General features: G+C 53.2%; 1 protein-coding gene across 2 annotated transcripts; it reads right to left on the reverse strand.

The window, feature by feature from the left end:
* Positions 1–151: 151 nt before the first annotated feature.
* DNASE1L2 (deoxyribonuclease 1 like 2) lies at positions 152–18,081 on the reverse strand. 2 transcript variants are annotated; one of them, XM_037911228.2, is made up of 9 exons: positions 17,981–18,081; positions 13,167–13,314; positions 9,841–9,929; positions 7,897–7,980; positions 6,054–6,154; positions 3,972–4,084; positions 2,487–2,641; positions 1,665–1,761; positions 152–892 (listed from the first exon to the last, which is right to left on the reverse strand). In XM_037911228.2, exons 2-9 carry the CDS (start codon positions 13,311–13,313, stop codon positions 839–841), a joined length of 840 nt encoding a protein of 279 aa, XP_037767156.1. In that variant the 5' UTR covers position 13,314; positions 17,981–18,081; the 3' UTR covers positions 152–838. The 2 variants fall into 2 exon arrangements, with proteins under 2 accessions (XP_037767156.1, XP_037767158.1); XM_037911230.2 differs by having other exon boundaries at positions 13,167–13,339; positions 17,981–18,043.
* Positions 18,082–18,637: the final 556 nt, after the last annotated feature.

Here is an 18,637-nt window from a genome sequence, read left to right on the forward strand (position 1 = left end):
TAACAGCCCAATAGCACCTTATTTCAATGTGACTAGGTTGGAATGGGAGGATGTGACCATTCGCTTCCCAGCTTATGGCTGCCTCTGTTGCTTAGCCAAAGGCCTTAGCCTAAGAACAGGACCTCAGACTGTCACAGTAAGAGAAGGACCTTACACCGGCAGCCAGTGATTTTGATTCTTTCTTTTATACCTCTAACTAGCCAAGTGATAAGAATACACCTAAATTCTTAGAGTACAGGCCTTGACAGACAGGCCTGAATATCTATATCCTAACAGGTGGCTACACGGAAAAGGGGTCATTTCCCTTCACCTGAGGCCACAAGTTACAGTGTTTACACATACAGTAATTTTGGATAAGGAAACCCTGGAACCAAATGCATCCTTCCAGGCAAGTATTGTTTGGAAATCAGACTGCAGTTGGAATCCAGCTCAGGTTCATAGTAGCTGAAGGTCGTTGTGCTCTGATAGATGGAGGGTGCTGCCAAGGGCTGAATGGGCCTGGTAGATTGAACCCCACTTACAATTGGGCTGCTGTAGAGCCAGGCTGTGATGGGTGGCAGATGGGCCTGCCAGCTGCTTGTACTGGCTGTCCTGTGACTTAGGACCTCAGGCATCAGGGCTGCCACGTGGCATCTTTCGCTAACGTGGCATTGACTTAAACCCCGGCTGTACAAGGAGGGCTGGTACGGCAAACGCTGTTGTCCTGCAGGGATGGCCAATGCTGGTGCCGAGGGTCCTTTCGGGATGATAGTTACAGTTGGTGGGGCTGGGCAGCCACGCTCCACTGCTGCAGAGGGAGAGGATTCTGAGCAGGTGCTGGTGAAGGCAGCCTGGAGCTTCAGTGAGCCTTCAGCGTCACCTCCACTGGGAAATGGTCGCTGACAGCCAGGGCCTGCATGGGAACAGCAAGTGGGGACACAGTGTAACAGCTCCACCAGCTTAGATCCACCTGGCTACATGTGCAGCGGGTAACCTTCCCGGGGCCTTTCCCTTGCCCAACCTCAAGACTGGCAACTACCCCAGCTGGGTCTCAGAAAGGGTGAAGCTCTCCCTTAGCCTTACAGAGCTAGAACTGTCCCCAAGCTGGAGTTTTCTAGGGGAAGGGCCTGACACCCTTGACTTTCAAGCTGTAGCTTTCTAGGGAGAGAAGAGCTCGTTTAGAGAAGTTTTAAATGCATGAGTTATTGTTTTCTTTATCCTTGGTGCCCTATATAGCTATGGACTCCTGGCCACTAAAGACACCTACCCATGAAGGGACGTAAAAAATAGTTCCCACCACCTTTGCGACAACTCTTGGATGCTGATGGACTAGGATGGAGCGCACACAGAGCGGGGTGGGGAGCTGTGGTTTATGGAGGTCATCAGTGACCTGTTTGCTTCATCACTTGTGAGTGCTACAGGCATCCAAAACTCCCAGTCATAAAGCCTTGAGAGCTCACCTTTTCCTGGCAGAGTTGCAGACATCCCTGTCATTTTTTCAAAATGTTTTATAAACGAGAATGCTTGGGTCTGGCCAGAGGCCCTGTCTGGTTCTTACGGATGCCCCTAGTATGACTGTCCCACACGGCCAGGGTTCTACCCCGGAATTTAACAAGCAGGAAGAGCTTCGCTGTCTAAAGGAATTAAATGTTTGCTCTCTGGGGATCAGTTTCAGCCCACCACACCTCGGCTTCCTCCAGTTTGAAAGCGTGTTGGAAATCATAGACATCAGCAGACTTGGGCTTGATGCTTTTCTTCAGCTGGGGGCCGCACACCACAATCCTGGAACATGACAACACAAGACTCGGGGTTAAACCCCTGCACTTTCCAGGGTCTTTCATTTCAGATTCAAACACAGCAAGGAAAAATCCCAACTCCGAGGATCTGGGGTTAGTATCAGTGCCGGGCTAGTCTTCAGCCCTTCTTTTCCCGGACACCAAATGCCATCTGCCATTGTCTGTGCCAGGCCTCCGAGAGCGGGTCTCTGATGAAAAACAAGAGCTAAGACCTAGGCAAAGAAGCCCCCACCCAAGGCTTTCGCTGAAGCTCTCCTAGTTCAGCCACAAGAGGGAATGCAGGCACAGGCAGCCAGCAGAGTGCCCTGTGAGTCCTGAATCACAACTGCTCTGTGGATCCCCCAGACAGAGGATCGCCGTCAACAGCTTCATTCACTCTCATGTCCTCTGCGCTGCGCTCATGTTGCCCACACGATCGGACTGCTGGCTTCAGCCAACCCTTCCCCCAGCAGGCATGCACACACCCTCCCACACACAGCCATTCTCCTGACAGGCCAAAGCTACTCCACCTGTTCTGAGACTTGTTAATAGCCCACCAGGAAATACAGAGGGAACCCTTGGAAATCTCCTGCATCTGTAGGTGGGTCTCTGCCTGTGCCGGGAGCCGGGGTCCCTCCCTGCAGGGCCGGAGGAATGTTCAGGCCCCAGGGCTGCGCCATGCTTGCCAAGAGAGGCCTGCCCATTGTGACGCTCGGAAAGGCGGCGTCTCACCGGTCGTAGGCGCAGTCTGACTTCCCTACGGTGGTGTCTGCACTGTCAGGGATGAGCCACTTGAACACCTCGCTGGTGCGCAGGCGGATGGACCCCCAGTCCTCGTTCTTGACGTAGGAGCAGTCGGCGTTGAAGTCTCCCAGGAACATGATATTCTGCAGAAGGAATGGCATGAATGGGCTGTGTGTTCGGTACTGGCAGGCACTGGGACCGGGCATGAGAGAGACGCAGTCAGTGTCTGAGCACCCTTTGGACTGTGCTGTGAGGACTGAGTGAAAAGCAGAATTTGCATCCTGGGGAAAGGCTAAAATTTCACTGTTTGGTTTTGTCTTGAATTGGGACGAAAAGTCAAAATATCAAAGTTTTACCCAGAGTAGAAAGGTTTGATTTGGAAAGGTCTAAACCTTTTGTTTTGGGTCAGTTGTTAAAAGGCATGTGCCGAAGCTGCTGCATTGCCTCATGGGAGTTGTAGTCCAGGTGCCTTATGCCCCCATTCACCCACTGAGCCATGTTCCCTGACCAGACTGCATCTCGAGGGGAGACTGTGGTGTATCACGGGAGATGTAGTCCATCCAGAGATCCCATGGGGAGAATGGGTAATGAGGCCCTGCTGCAGAATTGGCAGATGCTTCACGGCCAGACCTCCTCAAAATGAAATGTTTTGATGCCATTCAACAACCCTGTGCTTCGGGTCGACATGACCCTACATCAGATAGTTCGTTTCCCTTTTCCTGCAGGAAAATCAACATTTTTCCATAAACATTTTCCCCAAAGAAAATGTTGATTTTGCAGAAACCGCATTTTCCATCAAAAAGGCATTTTGCCAGCCACCAACCTCCCGGAGACGTGCTACTGATGCAGGACAAGGCCCTAAGCACAGAGCTCTTACACTCTGCCAGCAGAGGCTGTCCCTGCAGGAGCAGCCACCTGGAATCAGGGGAGCTCCAAGTCTGTCCATAAACTGCCCGGTCCGTGCCCCACAGAGCCAGGCCTGCAGGAGGTGGTGACGGCACGTGATCTGCCTCAGAGAAATGTGGGCATTTCCGTGGCATTTAGCCACCATCCCACAGAGCCGGAGACACAGACGGCTATTTACACTGGGGGCGAGTCACGCTGCGGTCAGTGGAACTATGCCAGCATCACCCTGGAGCTGTCTGGGAGCACACTCCAGACCAGGGAGCATCCCGGCCAGCTCCTCGGGGAATGAGATTTCAGCTGATTGCCTGCGCAGCTGGCTCCTTCCTAGCTAGCGTGGTGGCTCGGAGGCAGCAGCCGATGGACGCTGTGGGTTCCACAGGAACTGTATAGTTAATACCAACCCAGCTCTAAGCAAGCGGGAGAGGGAGCTGGGTTCTCTAGCCTGGACGATGCAGGAGCGCAGACTGGATGGTCAGAACAGGCCCTTCTGGCCATAACAGCTGTGAATCTAAAGCCCCTTCGTACATTCACACGGGGCTAGGTTTGCACCCAGATACTTCTGCTTACATCAGTCCCCCACTTGTCGATGACATCTAAGTAGACATCGTAGAGGGCGTCGATCTCTGCCACAGCCTCGTTGGGGGCCGTATGGAGGGGCACCAGCACGAACTCCTGCACCTCTGCCAGAGACACAAGTTACAGAGTGATCACACACATGCACACAGAGAGCCATCTCGCACACATGCAAAGCTCTCACAAACACACACAGTCATCACACACACAGCCATCTCATGCTCACTCACACCCAACCATCACACACATGCACACAGAGAGCCATCTTGCACACACGGAGAACTTTCACACACACAGTTATCACACGTGCACACACCCAGCCAGCCATCTTTCTCTCACACACACCCACACACCCCCCCCAGCCATCGCACATACACACACACACACAGAGCCATCTCGCACACATGCAGAGCTTTCACACACAGACACCCAGCCATCTCATACTCATACACACCCAGCCATCATACACACTGAGCCAACGCACGTGTACACACACTCAGAGCCATCATACACATGCGTGCACACACACAGCACACCATCATACACATGCGTGTGCACACACACAGAGCCACCATACACAAGTGCATGAACACACACAGTCCTGAACCATAAGATCTGTCCGTCAGCTTGAGTAACACCTTCAGCAGCGCTGCCCTGGGGCGCCATGACCTAGTGGGGACAAGAGTGCCCCCGCCCAGGGGACATGTTCAGCTCTCTCCCTTTGTCTATATCAGGGGTGGGAAAACTTTTGACCCAAGGGCCACATCTATGTGGGGAAATTGCATGCAGGGCCATGAATGTAGAGCTGGGGCAGGGGGTTGGGGTGCGGGAGGGAGTGCGGGGTGTGGGAGGGGGTGTGGTATGCAGGGGCTCAGGGCAAGGGGTTGGGGTTCAGGAGGGGATGCAGAGTGCAGGAGGGGGCTCAGGGCAGGAGGTTGGGGGCTCAGGGCAGGAGGAGCTGTGGAACGCAGGAGGGCGCTCAGGGCAGGGGGCTCAAGGCAGGGGGTTATGGGGCTCAGGGCAGGGGGTTGGAGTGCGGGGTGCAGGAGGGGTGCGGGCTCTGGCCCAGTGCCGCTTACCTTGAGCGGCTCTGGGATGGCAGTGGCATGCAGTGGGGCTAAGGCAGACTGCCTGCCTGCCCTGGCCCTGTGCCGCTCCCGGAAGTGGCCAGCATGTCCAGCAGTGGCTCCTGGGGGTGGGCTGGGGCAGGCAGCTCCGCCACGTACTGCCCTCGCCTGCGGGTACCACCCCCGAAGCTCCCATTGACCACGGTTCCCCATTCCTGGGCAATGGGAGCTGCGGTGGGTGGTGCCTGCAGGCAAGGGCAGCACACGGAGCCCTCTGCCTCCACCCCTGGGGCCAAAGAGACGTGGGGCCAGCCGCTTCCAGGAGCAGTGCTGGGACAGGGCAGGCAGGGAGCCTGCTTAGCCCCGCTGTGCCATGGGGCTTGAAATCCCCACGGGCCGTAGTTTGCCCTCCCCTAGTCTACATCTATGAGTGTCCTGTCCCCTATTAGCCAACATAGCCAGAGCCCCATGCCCCACTGGGTGGGTGAGAACGAGGAATCCGGGGCGGAGATCCGAGCATCTTGTGACATCCCTCCTGTGCAGCTCTCGCTATGCACATACACTGGGTTGTAGCTGAATGTGATTGCAGGGTTCAGTCCCCTGCGTACTGTATGAGCTGGTACCCTCGGGCCCCCACAGCCACACTTCTCAGACGTAGCAGAGTCTCCCTGCCCTCCAGCACCAGGGCCTAAGCCCAGAGCAGAAGGGCCGGGTCCCTCCCTGCTGGAAGCAGTGACAATGCACCTGTCCTGGGGCCATGCATCTGTCACCCCCTCAGCACAGCACGCAAGCCAGCACGTGGCTCCTGCATCACTCAGAGCTACTCCTGCCCAGACATTCACTCTACTCGAGGATGTGGCTCGCCAGCCTGCTCCAGCTCAGTGGGGCTCGCAGCTGCTCTGAGTCTCTGGTTGGTCACTTGAGCTTCAGGATGCTGCAAACTGGGGGCAGGGCCCTGCATGGGGCTGGGCGGGGGTTGGGGTCACTCCTGCCAGTGGGCTCTGCTTACTCGAGTTGGGGGATGAGAACTTTACAATGAAGGGCTCCCGACTGAAGATGTTGCTTGGGTCTGGATACTGGTATGTGGCCACTACAGACACCGTCTGCTCCCTGGGGGGAAACAGCAGGGAGGGGAGAGAGTCAGTAAGAGGACAGGAAGGGGGCTCCAGCTGTTCATGCCAGAGGGTTTGGCTTGGTAGGAGCTCCCCACCCCTCAGTCCTGACGCAGAGCCCCCTACTGTCCCAGCCCTGCGCTCCCCACCCACAGCTCTGCCAGCACCCCTCAATCCTGACCCACAGCCCCCTACCTTCCCAGCCCTGGGCTCCCCACCCACAGCTCTGCCGGTGCCCCTCAATCCCAGCCTGTAGCGTCCCCTTCCCCAGCTATTACAATGCAGCTTTGTCAGTACATCTCCAGCCTAACGTGTCACCAGAAGGCAGAGGTCTCATGCCCAGTGGATCACCTGCTGCTACAGCTCCTCAGTGCTGAGAGCTTCCTTGTCAACACAGGAGACATTGGTCCTGTGGCAATGGGCCAGATCCTCAGCTGGTGTCAGTTGATATAGCTCCACGGCCCTCGACAGCGCTGCCCCCGTCAATACCAACTGTGGCTCTGGCCCATTGTTCATTCATTCATTTGTTCAGCTGTTGGAACACAGTGGGGTGGCCTGGGGGCAGCAGGGTCCCTTTGGTCCATGTCAGAGCTCCGTGCCAAGCCAGCCCCAGGGTGCTGAGAGCATCAGGCAGCAATGGTTCACTATAAGGTTTGTTCATGACGCTGTTGTCTGTTGTTTGACTCAGGGGTTTTAACACATCTGGACTGCTCGGATACAGCCCGATACCGATGTCCTCTAGAGCCGTGATTCTCAACCTGTGGTCTGCGGACCCCTGGGGGTCCAGGGACTATGTCTAAGGGGTCCACAAAAGATTTAGCCTGAGACCCAGGTGAATGCCCAAGCTCCTGCAGATGCCCAAGGAGCGACAGAGCTGCTGAGAGCCGCATAGGCTGAGGAGCCCAAATACCTTGGAGATGCCAGGACCATTGCACCTGGACAGCATAGGAAGGAGCTCAGGGGGCATTAGTCAATGTGTTGGATGGTGTCAGTGTGTTTCAGATGGATGCCCTGCTGACTAAGTGGCAAACATACTTGGCACTGAGCAGGGACCCCGTGGAGCAGGGAGGGACCAGGTCCCCCTACCTGGCTGCCACCCACCCTGGTGGTGGCCCATTCCCCTGACTGGCCATTAGCCCCACAGGCCTGAAGGAGAGGGCAGTTATACTGACTCTGGCCGTTGGGCCATGCAGCCCTGAGGGAGGGCACTCATACTGATTTTTGCCCCTAGGCTACGCTGTCCCAAGACAAGGGGTGATCGTACAGACTCAGCTGCGGGGAAATAACAACCCTCACCCTGCCCCAAGAGGGGATGCGGGGTGCTTGTCCCATGACACCCGCCAAGCAAATATCGTCCAGGCAGGAAATGCCGCATGTGGGACATGCTGCCCAACAGACGTGTTTAGAAGCATGTAAATACACAGCTACTGTGATGCAAAGGGCCTTAGCTCTGACCCCCAGATCCCAGCCCTCACTCCCCCTAGACCAAGAGATTGCCTTGTGCCCAAACACTGTGGCCCTCATTCTTGTTTAAACTAAGACCCCTCTACACCACGCTGCCAGCTTAAAAGGGGCCTGAGAGGAGGTGTGAAGGGGCCACTCTGTATGGGGTCAGGAGCACCACAGATGCCGTGGGTCAGGTTCCCCAGGAGTTGCTGCTGATGTACACAGGGGGAGGCAAGCCAGGCCTGTCTCCAGGCTGGCAGCTGCTGATCCAGCCTCTTCCGTGAGCCCTGTTACCTGTAAATGAAGAGGTACATCTCCTTGTAGTTCTCCCGACCCAGGGGCTCGCTGATCTCGTAGCTGTACTGATGCTTCGACGCACTGCGGGGGGACACAAAGGAGAACAGCAGTGATGACCTCACAGGCTGGCCTCAGGTCTGAGCCTCCCATTCCAACAGTGTAAGTGGGGTGCCCCCAATGTACCCAGCAGGAGTGCCAAGGGAGCCAGGTCCTGTGCGCGGACCTGCCAGAAAAACACTTCCAGTCCCCCCCGAGCCATTCCCCGCTTTACTCTCCCTCTGCTCCCCTTTGCCCTGCTCTTTGTATGGGGCAGAGGCGGGTCCTGGCACTAGTCACTTACTTGGCACTCAGATCTTCTCCCTACAGACACCAGCTAATTAGCCAGCCCACAATGCTCCTTCGCCCTGTGCTCGCACCTTTCACCTGCTGATCTCCAGCCTACACTCTCTGTGCACCCACTGACCACGGGAGCTGAAGGAGACTCTCTCGCTGTCGAGCCAAGGACACATGGTTACATGCCATCTGCTGCTGCGCAGCGCATGAGTCCCTTCCTGACACTGACACAGCCCTATGCACAGATATGTGGCCCCGTCCAGCTGAGGATCTCGTGCTGACAAGGCTGGATTCGGCCTCCCAGACCCTGGAGCCTGGAGCCGGCCCCTTTGCCTGGTGGCTGCTCTGTGGCCTCGTTTATCACTGTGACATTGTCTAATTAAAATATGACCATGCAAATCATTGTTGCTACCACTGTTATATAATTGCAACAAATCTTATACAAAGTGTGATGTATGGCCAGAAAGGGTAAGGATCCTTCAGGATAAATGACACAGAGTCAACCATTAGAGATGTGTGAATGGTAATTAGGGCCACTCCATACTAGATAAGCTAGAACTTTGAAATGCAAACCTGTATTGTTAGAGTATTGGAGGTGATGGTAATTGTATGTGTGTACTTATATCTTGTAAATGTTAGCCATGTAAACAGACAGTTCCTGTCTGTCACTATAGCTATTGATTCAGAGATCCAAAGGGAATATTAACATTTAATTGAACTGTAAACATAGGAGTACTTGTGGCACCTTAGAGACTCTTTTTGCTGATACAGACTAACACGGCTACCACTCTGAAACCTGTAAACATAGGTTATCACTGTGTTCATCTCGCTTTGAAATTTATAGCAAATCACCTGAGAATGATGGAAAACGGGCAATTGCCTTATGCTAATCTGTGTAGATAATTACCTGCGATGCTTAGGAAATGGATCCACTTCAAAGTCCCCATGAGTGCCTATTGTTCACCTAAGACTCTGAGCTATCACAAGAAGGCCTGAAACTGTATAAAGATGCCTTGGGTCCCAATCCTTTTTATCTCTGACGTGCTTGATGCTTCATGCAGGGGAAGCTTAAGTCATAAGGCTGAGATCCCAGTCCTAAGCTAGAACACCCTGAATATAAACATTGAACTATAACCTATGAATTAATTCTGAAAGAACTCTTTACAACTACAAATACTCTCTCTTTTCTTTTTTTAAATAAATTTTAGTTTATAATAAGAATTGGCTGTAGTGTGTATTTGGTAAGATCTGAAATATTCATTAACCTGGGAGGTAATGTGTCCGATCCTTTGGGATTGGTAGATCTTTCTTATATGATGAATAAGATTTTCAGTAATCTTCATCATATCTTACTTGGGTTTCTGGGTGGAGGCCTGAGACCGGGTTGCTTTAAGGGAACTGTGTTATTGACTTCTGGGTAACCAGTGAGATATTATAGAAGCAGTTTTGTGCTGGTTTGGTAAATCTAAGTATTGGAATATCCCCCAGCTTTGGGGATTGTCTGTCCCATGCTTTGCAGTTCACCCTAATTGAGTGACCTCCGTTGGATTCGGTCACAATCACTAATGGGGACTGAGACATGTCCCTGCCACCTACTCCGGAGGTTACCTGTTGAGCTGGTCTAGGAGGTTGGTCACGGCGCTGAGATCGGCGTCCCGCACCTCCTGCACCAAGGCGATGTCGTACCGGGACAGGATCTGCGGGCGGCATGGGGGCAGTTGTCAGCGCACAGCCGGGAGCAAACGGCAGGGAGGGCTGGAGGGGCAGCTCTGTTCCCTGCCCTGATGTGCACTGACTGTGGGCTGGGTGCAGAGCGCTGGGCCCTGTGGTCAGTGGACACCGGCACAGTACGATACACAGCCCCAGAGAGGGACGAAGGCGGCTCCAGTGCCACTCGAATTGTATGTGTGCAATGGGCCAGCCTCACGGACAGCACTGGAACCCCACTGAGGGACAGATGGAGCCCCCCGACTCTGCAATCTGGGGAATCAAGGTAGTAGCTGGTGCCTGTGTCCTGCCAGTCTCTCCAGAGCACGGAGTGGGGACGGGACTTACCTGGGGTCACAGAACAGTGAAGAGCCTCTTGACGCACAGCCACAGCGTCCCCTCGGAGCTAAGAGACAAGGAGGGGGCACCGTGCAGCAAAAGTCAGGTCCTGCTCCAGGTCCTGGCCTGGGTCACAGCGGATCCTGTCTCTGCCTGGGCCGGCTCCACACACCAGAACCCAGCCGCCATGTAGGAGCACAGAGCACTGCAGTCAGGAGTCCAGGCCCAGATTTGGGCTGGGTTGGGCCCATCTCTCTGGCTTCCCCCGGAGGTGAGCGCAGGAATGGCGGTGCCTCTGTTCTGGCTCGAAAGCTGCACCCTTTCCAGAGAGGAGGCAGCTGAGCCTGCCTGTCATGCTATAGGACTGCAAACAGCCCTGGGCAGGGTGCAATTGCAGTGCACCCAGCCAGCCCACAGCCCGGGCACCTCCTGGCTCAGTGCTATTTGGATTCCCCAGTGCTCAGAGCCGGGGACGCCTGGTTGGTGGGTCTCTTTGCTCCTAGCCGTGAGGGGGGCAGGGAGGCAGAGGGACCGTGTCTGCAGGCCATGGGCTGGGTTTGGCACCAGAGGAATGGCCAGGCCAGCCGACCCTGCAGCCGCTGAGCTGGCTTGGGCTCTGAGCAAGGGCACTTGGAAAGGCCCATCCCGCTGCCAGGCTGGGGTGGCCCTGGCAACCTCCAGCCATTTCCTAGGGTGACTAGCTGAGTGGCATCTGTCCCGGGGTGAGGGAGGAATGGGGGAGGGGCGCACCGGGCTGAGGGAGGTGCCAATGTCCCTGGCTGCTGAGCCCCGGCATCCCCGGCCTCTTTTCTTCCCTGCCACTCAGGGGTGAAAGGGAGCCGGTAGGGGCTGGTACGGTGTACCGGTAAGAACCGCACTGGCCCGTACCCAGCCCACATCAAAGCGCTGCCGCGGCAGCGGTTTAACGTTCCTGCCCCTTTTGTCTCCCCCGTCGGGGGCCCGGCTGGTAGGGTCCGGACCGGCCGGGCCGCCGACGGGGAAGGGGCAGCAACGTTAAAGCGCTGCCGCCGCAAAGGACCCTGCGGCGCTTTAACGTTCCCGCCCTGTTTGCCCCCCCGGCCGCTGACGGACAGGGGGGGCAAAGGGAGCAGCTGCCCTGGGGCCGGCGATTTAAAAGGGCCCCAGGGCAGCAGCACCAGCGTCCGGAGCCCCTGGCCCTTTAAATCAACACGGGAGGCCTGGTCGGCATGGGCCAGCCGGACTGGAAGGGCAGGCTGGGGGATGCTGACCCCCCCCAGCCCTGCCCCTGCCACCCGAGGCCCCGCCCCGCCCCGTACCGGTAAGCGGCCTCAGGTCCTGTCAGCGCTGCTGCCACTGTTCCCTCCCGAGGGAGACTAGAGAGGCTGCCCGTATGGGGCCTGGCTCTCCCTGGGGTAACCCCACCATCTGCAGTGGGATTACGCCAGGGATGGATTCGGCCCAGCCTTTCACAGTTGTTTTCTGCCTACAGCCCTGTTGGGGACACTGGGGCATGGCCACTAGGTAACTCGAGGGGATGGAAGACGACGAGTGTCGATGAAGCCCCCTCACACTAGGCCCAAGTGTCCTTGGCCCCCCCCCCTTCCGCCTGGAGGCACTCACAGCAGCTCTGCGTAGTAGGCCCAAATGTCCTTGGCCCCCCCGCCTGGAGGCACTCGCAGCAGTTATGCTGAGGATCTGCAATAATATGTTGCAGAGTCAGACTGCCTGAAACTAAGCAAGGCCAAACAGGGCAGATATGGAAGAAAAATGCTGAATAAAGCAGCTTTATGTATAGTTTAACAAATGATACAAAAAACAAGGGAACTAGCTGGTAACTGGATTGGCTGGCTATATGGATACTTAGGGCAGCTTGCTATTGGATAAGTATGCTGAAGAGAGGATGTATAAAAGCCTGTGTAACTTCCTGCTCTGGGTGCAGGATTTGAGATTCAATTCTCCCTGTACCTTTTTGCAGCTGCAAATAAACTTTTCTGCTTTTCCACCCCGTTGTGATTATTGGGTGAAGCACACCAGGTAGCGAACCAACCTCTGCTGTTGTTTTTCCTCTCGGCACTGGGTGCCGGCAACAGCCCCTTTAACGGGCTGGAACCAAGCAAGGCCCTGGGATACCAGCTCCCTGCCTGTCTCCGGCGGGAGATCCCGGATCCCAGCAGCCGCTCTGCCTCATCTGCCCTGAACAGCCCCCCAGCAGGGCAAGTGTCACCAGTGGAGCCTGCCCGGAGTAACTGGGAGGTCCCCACTGCCCTGCCCCGGCAGCGAGTTCCCCCCATTACCTAGCATCATTCACACCTGGTGTGAATGACGACACACGGGGCAGGGGCAGGGACTGTAGGGGCTGCCCATCCCAGCCACTAGCCTGACTAATGTGTCCTCCTCTGCCAGCGGGGAGCTGGTGAGGGCCACCAACCCCCCGCACCCTCCGCGGAGACCATGCCCTGGGTGAGTGGGGCGTAGGGTGACCAGGCAGCAAGTGTGAAAAATGGGGCCGGGGGTGGGGGTAATAGGCACCTATATAAGAAAGCTGCAAATATCAGGACTGTTCCTATAAAATTGGGACATTTGGTCATCCTAGGGCGGGGGGAGCTGAGTCCCAAGGCAGCAGGGTGTGGGGAGTGAGTGTGATCAGCCTGAATCCACACCCATTCCCCAGCAGAGAGTGACCCCCTGAATGAACCCCCAATCCTCTGGACAGCGGGTACCGATCCCCTTTCTGCCCCTGGGACGTGCCTGCTGTCATCCCTGAGATGGGGCCCTTTTAAAACTTTGCGAACACAAACCATCCCTGGTTGCTGCTGAGTTCCTGAGCTGGCCCCAGAGCCGGCACCACCAGTGCCTCAGCCCTTACCCCTGCCAAGCCGCAACCCCAGGCAGCCTGGAGCACTCACTTTCACAATGATGCTCGCGGTTGTCTCGTCGGACAGCTTGCTGTCTCCAAAGTTCTTGATGTTGAAAGCACAGATTCTCAGCGCGGCGGCTGTGCACAGCAGGTACGCCAGGGACAGCAAGGCCAGTGCCAGCCTCGTGGCCCCCATCCTGCAGGCAAGAAGGGACACAGCGTCTGTAGGGATCAGTGTAGAGGTTAGTGTATTGGCAAGGAGCAGGATGCCGCCTGTGGGTGCTGGCTGGGCTGGAATGATGGGGCGGTGGGTGGCTTGTGATGTGCACAGCCTACTGGCAGAGGAGGCATGTACCAATCCTCACTAAACTAAACTGCACCTGTCACAACCCTCCAGGAAATTGGTCAATGTCATTATCCCTAATTTGCACATAAGGAAATTAAGGCAAAGAAAGGGGAAGGGACTTGCCCAACGTCACCCAGTGAACCAGCAACAGAGCTGGGAAAAGAACCCAGGAGTCCTGGCTCCCAGTCACCTGTTTTAGCCCCTAGACAACAGTCTCTAAAGCTACCACAGGTATGGGGCAGCCTTTCTGTATGTTCCCTTCATTAACCCTGGGTGCCTGTATATCTGAAAATAGCGCAGAGCAAGTGATTGCATTAAACAGCTCTGAAGCTGGAGCACAGAAGGATGAGAGAAGCTGGGACAGGGAACAAGCTGCTAGTCAGCTCTGTTGGTGCTCATGTTGGCTACAAATCCACTAATCCTCAAAGCTGGGAACCCTCCCACTTCTTCCCCACTCACGAGCATGTCCCCTTTACTTCCCCAAAAGGGGAATGGACAGTTGCAATTTCTTCAACATTGTAGCAGGCATGGCTGGTTCAGGAATTGGAGGATCCCATACCACTAAGATGACAGATTTGTATGCTGTCTGCATGTCACAGATTGTTGGAGTGTCTGCTATAGGGGTTGCTAAGTCATTCGGCCCTGCATTTGTAGGGTTAATTGCTAAAACAGGGGGGTTGACTGCAAAGACAGGGGTGCTCACTCTGTAAGTGAAAAAATTTACTGCTTTCTTCCCCGACCACTTTGTTTTAGCTTTTTAGAGTTAATTTGTGTGTTATATCAATTAAACTTTTTCAAATATTTATACACAGCATACATTCTAATATCCAATACATTTTTAAACATAGTATAAAGGAAAATAATATAACAATTAAATAAAATATAACCCCTTTGAGTTTATATAAACCCTCTGAGGATAATAAATTTTTATTGACTGCTTATCCTTGGGAGATACAGGTAGAAACCTTTTGAATGTTTGTTTTTTTCAGCTTTAACATTTTGCAATGTTGTTTAGGGTTTAACTTAATTCAATGAGGTTTGCCCAGGATAGAGACACAGGGTTGGTGGACACCCAGCTGTAGTAAGGAATTCATGCTTTCAGCTGCATATGGATGCTATTGGGTTAGGACCTGGAACAGTAACCATGACAGGCATTATTTCACAGTCATGTTTATGCTGAGCAAGGCTGGGGCTCTTGCTTCAACCCCAGGTTGCACAATATCCCGAAAAGAGTGAATTTATTATAAAGACCTGACAGATCGTAACAGGCAGCCTTTTGAACTGCTGCAGTGATATGGCAATCAGTTACTGTTACATACAGGATCATTTCCTGCCACAGGCCAGCCAGTTGCTACACACAAAGATGGTTAGTTAACTCAACAATGCAGCCCTGGTGAACCATACAGTCAGACCCCAGGATATTCCATGGTTCTGATAAACAGGTTAGAACAAAGCAGTGGAGCCAAATCACCAGGATCTCGGGAAGCAGTTCAGAAAGAATAGAGGAAACAGGGTTACTTACAAAAGTTTCAGAAGTGAAATGTTTTCCAGAGGAGATGGGGAGAAATGAGGGTTGACTTCACAGAGGATAAAAATAACAACTTCTGTATCTATTAACTTATTAAACCAACAACATTTAACTAATAGCCTGCATGACCAATAAGCAAGCAACAAAGCATTCTATACATATGCTTAATACTTCAATTTACCTCCTTTTACTTTTTCTCCTACCCCTGCACTTTTTTGCAGGTTAGAAGGGTGGTAAATAGGGTTTTGTTTCCCCCTGTTTGCATTTACTAATTTCTTTTTGACATTTACATCAGGCATCGCCTTGTTCAAAGGGGCATCTATTTCAAAGGCATGGTGTCATTGTTACAACAAAGCCAGCTGATATTAGTTACTTGTGTTCTGCTTCAGAGTCCAAGCTCCATTGTTTAAATATAAAACAAAGGTTTGAGGACTTCAAAATTAATTGCTTTGTTTGACATTTGTCATGTTTTAGGACCGACGTCCATGGGCAACAATTCTTAATGCCCATTAAACCAAATCCTTGGTTAAAAGCAGTTCTGCTTGTCTAGTTATTTTTTCACGGACAAAACCATTTAGCAGTGCCTGCCAGGAAAGGCAATTCCTCTTTATCTTTGTACAGCAACATGTTGGCTGTTGGCCCCAGAGTCCAAGTGATGTTGCTGCCTTTTGCTTTTCAGGGTCCCCTATCAGCTTTTCGACTTGGAACCAAAAATCATAACTTAAAGGCACAGCAACAATTGAGGACTTAATACCTTTAACTTTAAATTATCCCAGGAATTACTTGACATACTTTTACTTTAACAAGGCTAACTTGTCTCACCTTTACCATTACATGTTCAAAATCAAAAATTTTAGCTCTTTAATTATTGAAGCAAATGGATTTTTAGCGGAACCCTTTGAAAGCCAATTTATTTGACACATACATTTCACATACACCTTCCTTTTTAAATAGGGTTCTATTGACAGGGAGTGTTCATTTAGGTCCTTTAAACCTTTCACAATCGCACAACTTTATTGCATCTCTTGTTAAGCACCTTTTGCTTAAAATTTGAATTAATTTGAATTAATGAATGGAGCCGTTTTTTTCACTCCCTTAATTCAGGCTCATGTGAGTCCATGGACACGCACACCCATGCCCCCAGGAAATGGGGTGAGGGGCATCAATCACACCAATATGCCAATTTTCAAAAGCATTTTATGGCTCATTCAAATTTCCAAATCATGCAGTTGCGTAGTAGCAATTTTTACCTGCTTTGTAGCCAATAGCCAACTATATATTTTGGGTCAGTCTAAAATTTGCTACAATCATAGTGCTTTCCTTTTTAAACTAGCAATTTTGGTTGCTTTAGGGTTAACATTACAATTTCCTTTTAGGGGTGTCGTCTGGATCTACCATCAGGCTGATTTGATCTTTATTCCAAACTGGTAATTTCCCCAGATAATCTCTCTCATTTAGGTTCTTCTCAGTTTCTCCTTCAGGACAACCACCCACAATTACCTTGTAGATCACTGGTGTTTCTTGGACCTGTGTAGCTGCAATTTTTCTTTCACCTAATGAGCACCTGAGTCTGTTTGAGTCTGTGGTTAATTCTTGCATCTTTTCCTTCCCTTGCTCATTTACTTTTCTTAGCATTCTACACTCCTCAGCTCTCTCACTCAGTGCTGCAATTTGTCCCCTTCAATCATGAACCTGCTCTCTCAAGTCCTCCTGTTCCTTCCAGCACTTAACACGAATCCCCGGGACACTCTGCTTTGCCACAATGAATTGCTCCTGTGCCACCTGGGAAGCACTTCTCAACTCCTTAGGTTCTTTGTGCCAACTTAACTTCCTTACACTCATTTCACCACAATCAATCTGACATTTCCTGAGCTTTCCTTGTGGCCATTCTGAGCCAGAATTTACACTATTCATATTCTGAAGCAGCATTTTTAGTTCCCCACTTTGCTCCCTCTCTTAACTCCTTAACCTTGGGTGTCTTCTCAGCTTTTGAATCAAGCCATGAACACACATGACCCCACGGATCGGTCTTAGATCGGATTAGGTGCACTGCGGTGTGCTAGACCAGGGGTGGGCAAACTTTTTGGCCCCAGGGCCATATCTGGGTATGGAAATTATATGTGGCGGGCCATGAATGCTCACAGATTGGGGATCGGGTGCGGGGTGAGGGCTCTGGCTGGGGGTGCGGGCTTTGGGGTGGGGCTGGGGATGAGGGGCTGGGGATGCAGGAGGGTGCTCTGGGCTGGGACCGAGGGGTTCAGAGGGCAGGAGGGGAATCATGGCTGGGGCAGGGGGTTGGGGCGTAGGGCGGGGTGAGGGGTGCAGGCTCCGGGTAGCTACCTCAAGTAGCTCCTGGAAGCAACAGCATGTCCCCCCTCTGGCTCCTACATGGAGGCGTAGCCAGGCTGCTCTGCATGCTGCCCCATCCGCAGGTGCTACCCCTGCAGCTCCTATTGGCCGCGGTTCCTGGCTAATAGGAGCTGTGGGGGCGTGCTTGTGGCAGGGGAAGTGTGCAGAGCCCCCAGGCTGCCCCTACGCATAGGGGCTGGAGGTGGGACATGCTGCTGCTTGCAGGAGCCGCACGGAGCAGGGCAAGCCGTCAACACTGCTCCCCAGCTTGAGCGCCGGAGTAGGGCACGCCCCAGACCCCGCTCCCCAGCGGGAGCTCAAGGGCCGAATTAAAACGTCTGAAGGGCCGGATGCAGCCCCCAGGCCGTAGTTTGCCCACCCCCGTGCTAAATAGCTGGACTTGTGATAGTCACAGCTGAGCTCTCCACTGCCACTATACTAGGCCGAGCATTCCTGTCATGTCAGACCAAACACTACTGCCTGTCAAGGTGCCCGTCTGGGCCACCAATTCGTTACCAACAATGGTTGTAGTAAGGTTCAAATTTATTCAGTGATTAAAGAGGCCTCCGCATCAGTCGGCTTGATTGGGTTTATTAATAATTAGTTAACTAGACAGCAGAAAGACTAAGAGTATAGTTACCACAGTCTGTGCGCCCGATTCTACAGCTGGTGACAGGTACCTCGCTCTGTCTGGTTCTGCAATTTGCTTGTACCTGGTTGGTACTTATAGGCAGGTTGTTTACAAACCCATTAGTTCCTCTTTCCACAGGCTGGAGGAAAACATATCTTGTTTCTGGTACATTTCCTTAAGTTCCATGTCCCTGATTTGGACATCTGCCACTTCCTCTCAGTCTATGGTATTTATGCTGTAGAGGGTACTGCTGATTGTGGGGTAACCTTGCTTGTGAAATCAGAATGACAGAGAGCTGTGTTAAGGGTTACGGCATCTTTCTCCTCTTTTCAGCCATTTGGTCTTTTTTCCCTTTGTAGAGTGACTCTTGAGGCGGCATGGGGAGGGCGGCCTCATAGCCCAGCAATCGGCCTGGACGAGCCTGGTTCACAGGTCAGCGGGCGGGAGGGTTGGCGTGAACTTGCCCCCAGGACGATGAGAGAAGCTGGGACAGGGAGCAAAGCTGCCCAGTATCAGGCAGGCTCCATGCAGGCCCCTGGAACAACGCTCCATAGTTGAGCTTTGCAGCCTGGACTCATCTCTGCTGACTGCCCTGGACCAGCCAGTCACCTCTGTTGGGGCTCATGTTGCATACAGGTCTCCTTGGTCTACCCTCCCACTTCCTCC

This window comes from Chelonia mydas, chromosome 10, assembly GCF_015237465.2.
Source record: "Chelonia mydas isolate rCheMyd1 chromosome 10, rCheMyd1.pri.v2, whole genome shotgun sequence".
NCBI classification, from domain to species: Eukaryota; Metazoa; Chordata; order Testudines; family Cheloniidae; genus Chelonia; species Chelonia mydas.

Bases quoted from the DNA above. Each gene is read 5' to 3' on its own strand.
- DNASE1L2 (XM_037911228.2), bottom strand. From the start codon at position 13,313: ATGGGGGCCACGAGGCTGGCACTGGCCTTGCTGTCCCTGGCGTACCTG. The intron at 2,642-3,971 runs GTAAGCAGAAGT...TTCCTTCTGCAG, and splicing joins TCGACAAGTGGGGGACTGAT to AATATCATGTTCCTGGGAGA. The intron at 1,762-2,486 runs GTGAGACGCCGC...GTCATGTTCCAG, and splicing joins TCAGACTGCGCCTACGACCG to GATTGTGGTGTGCGGCCCCC.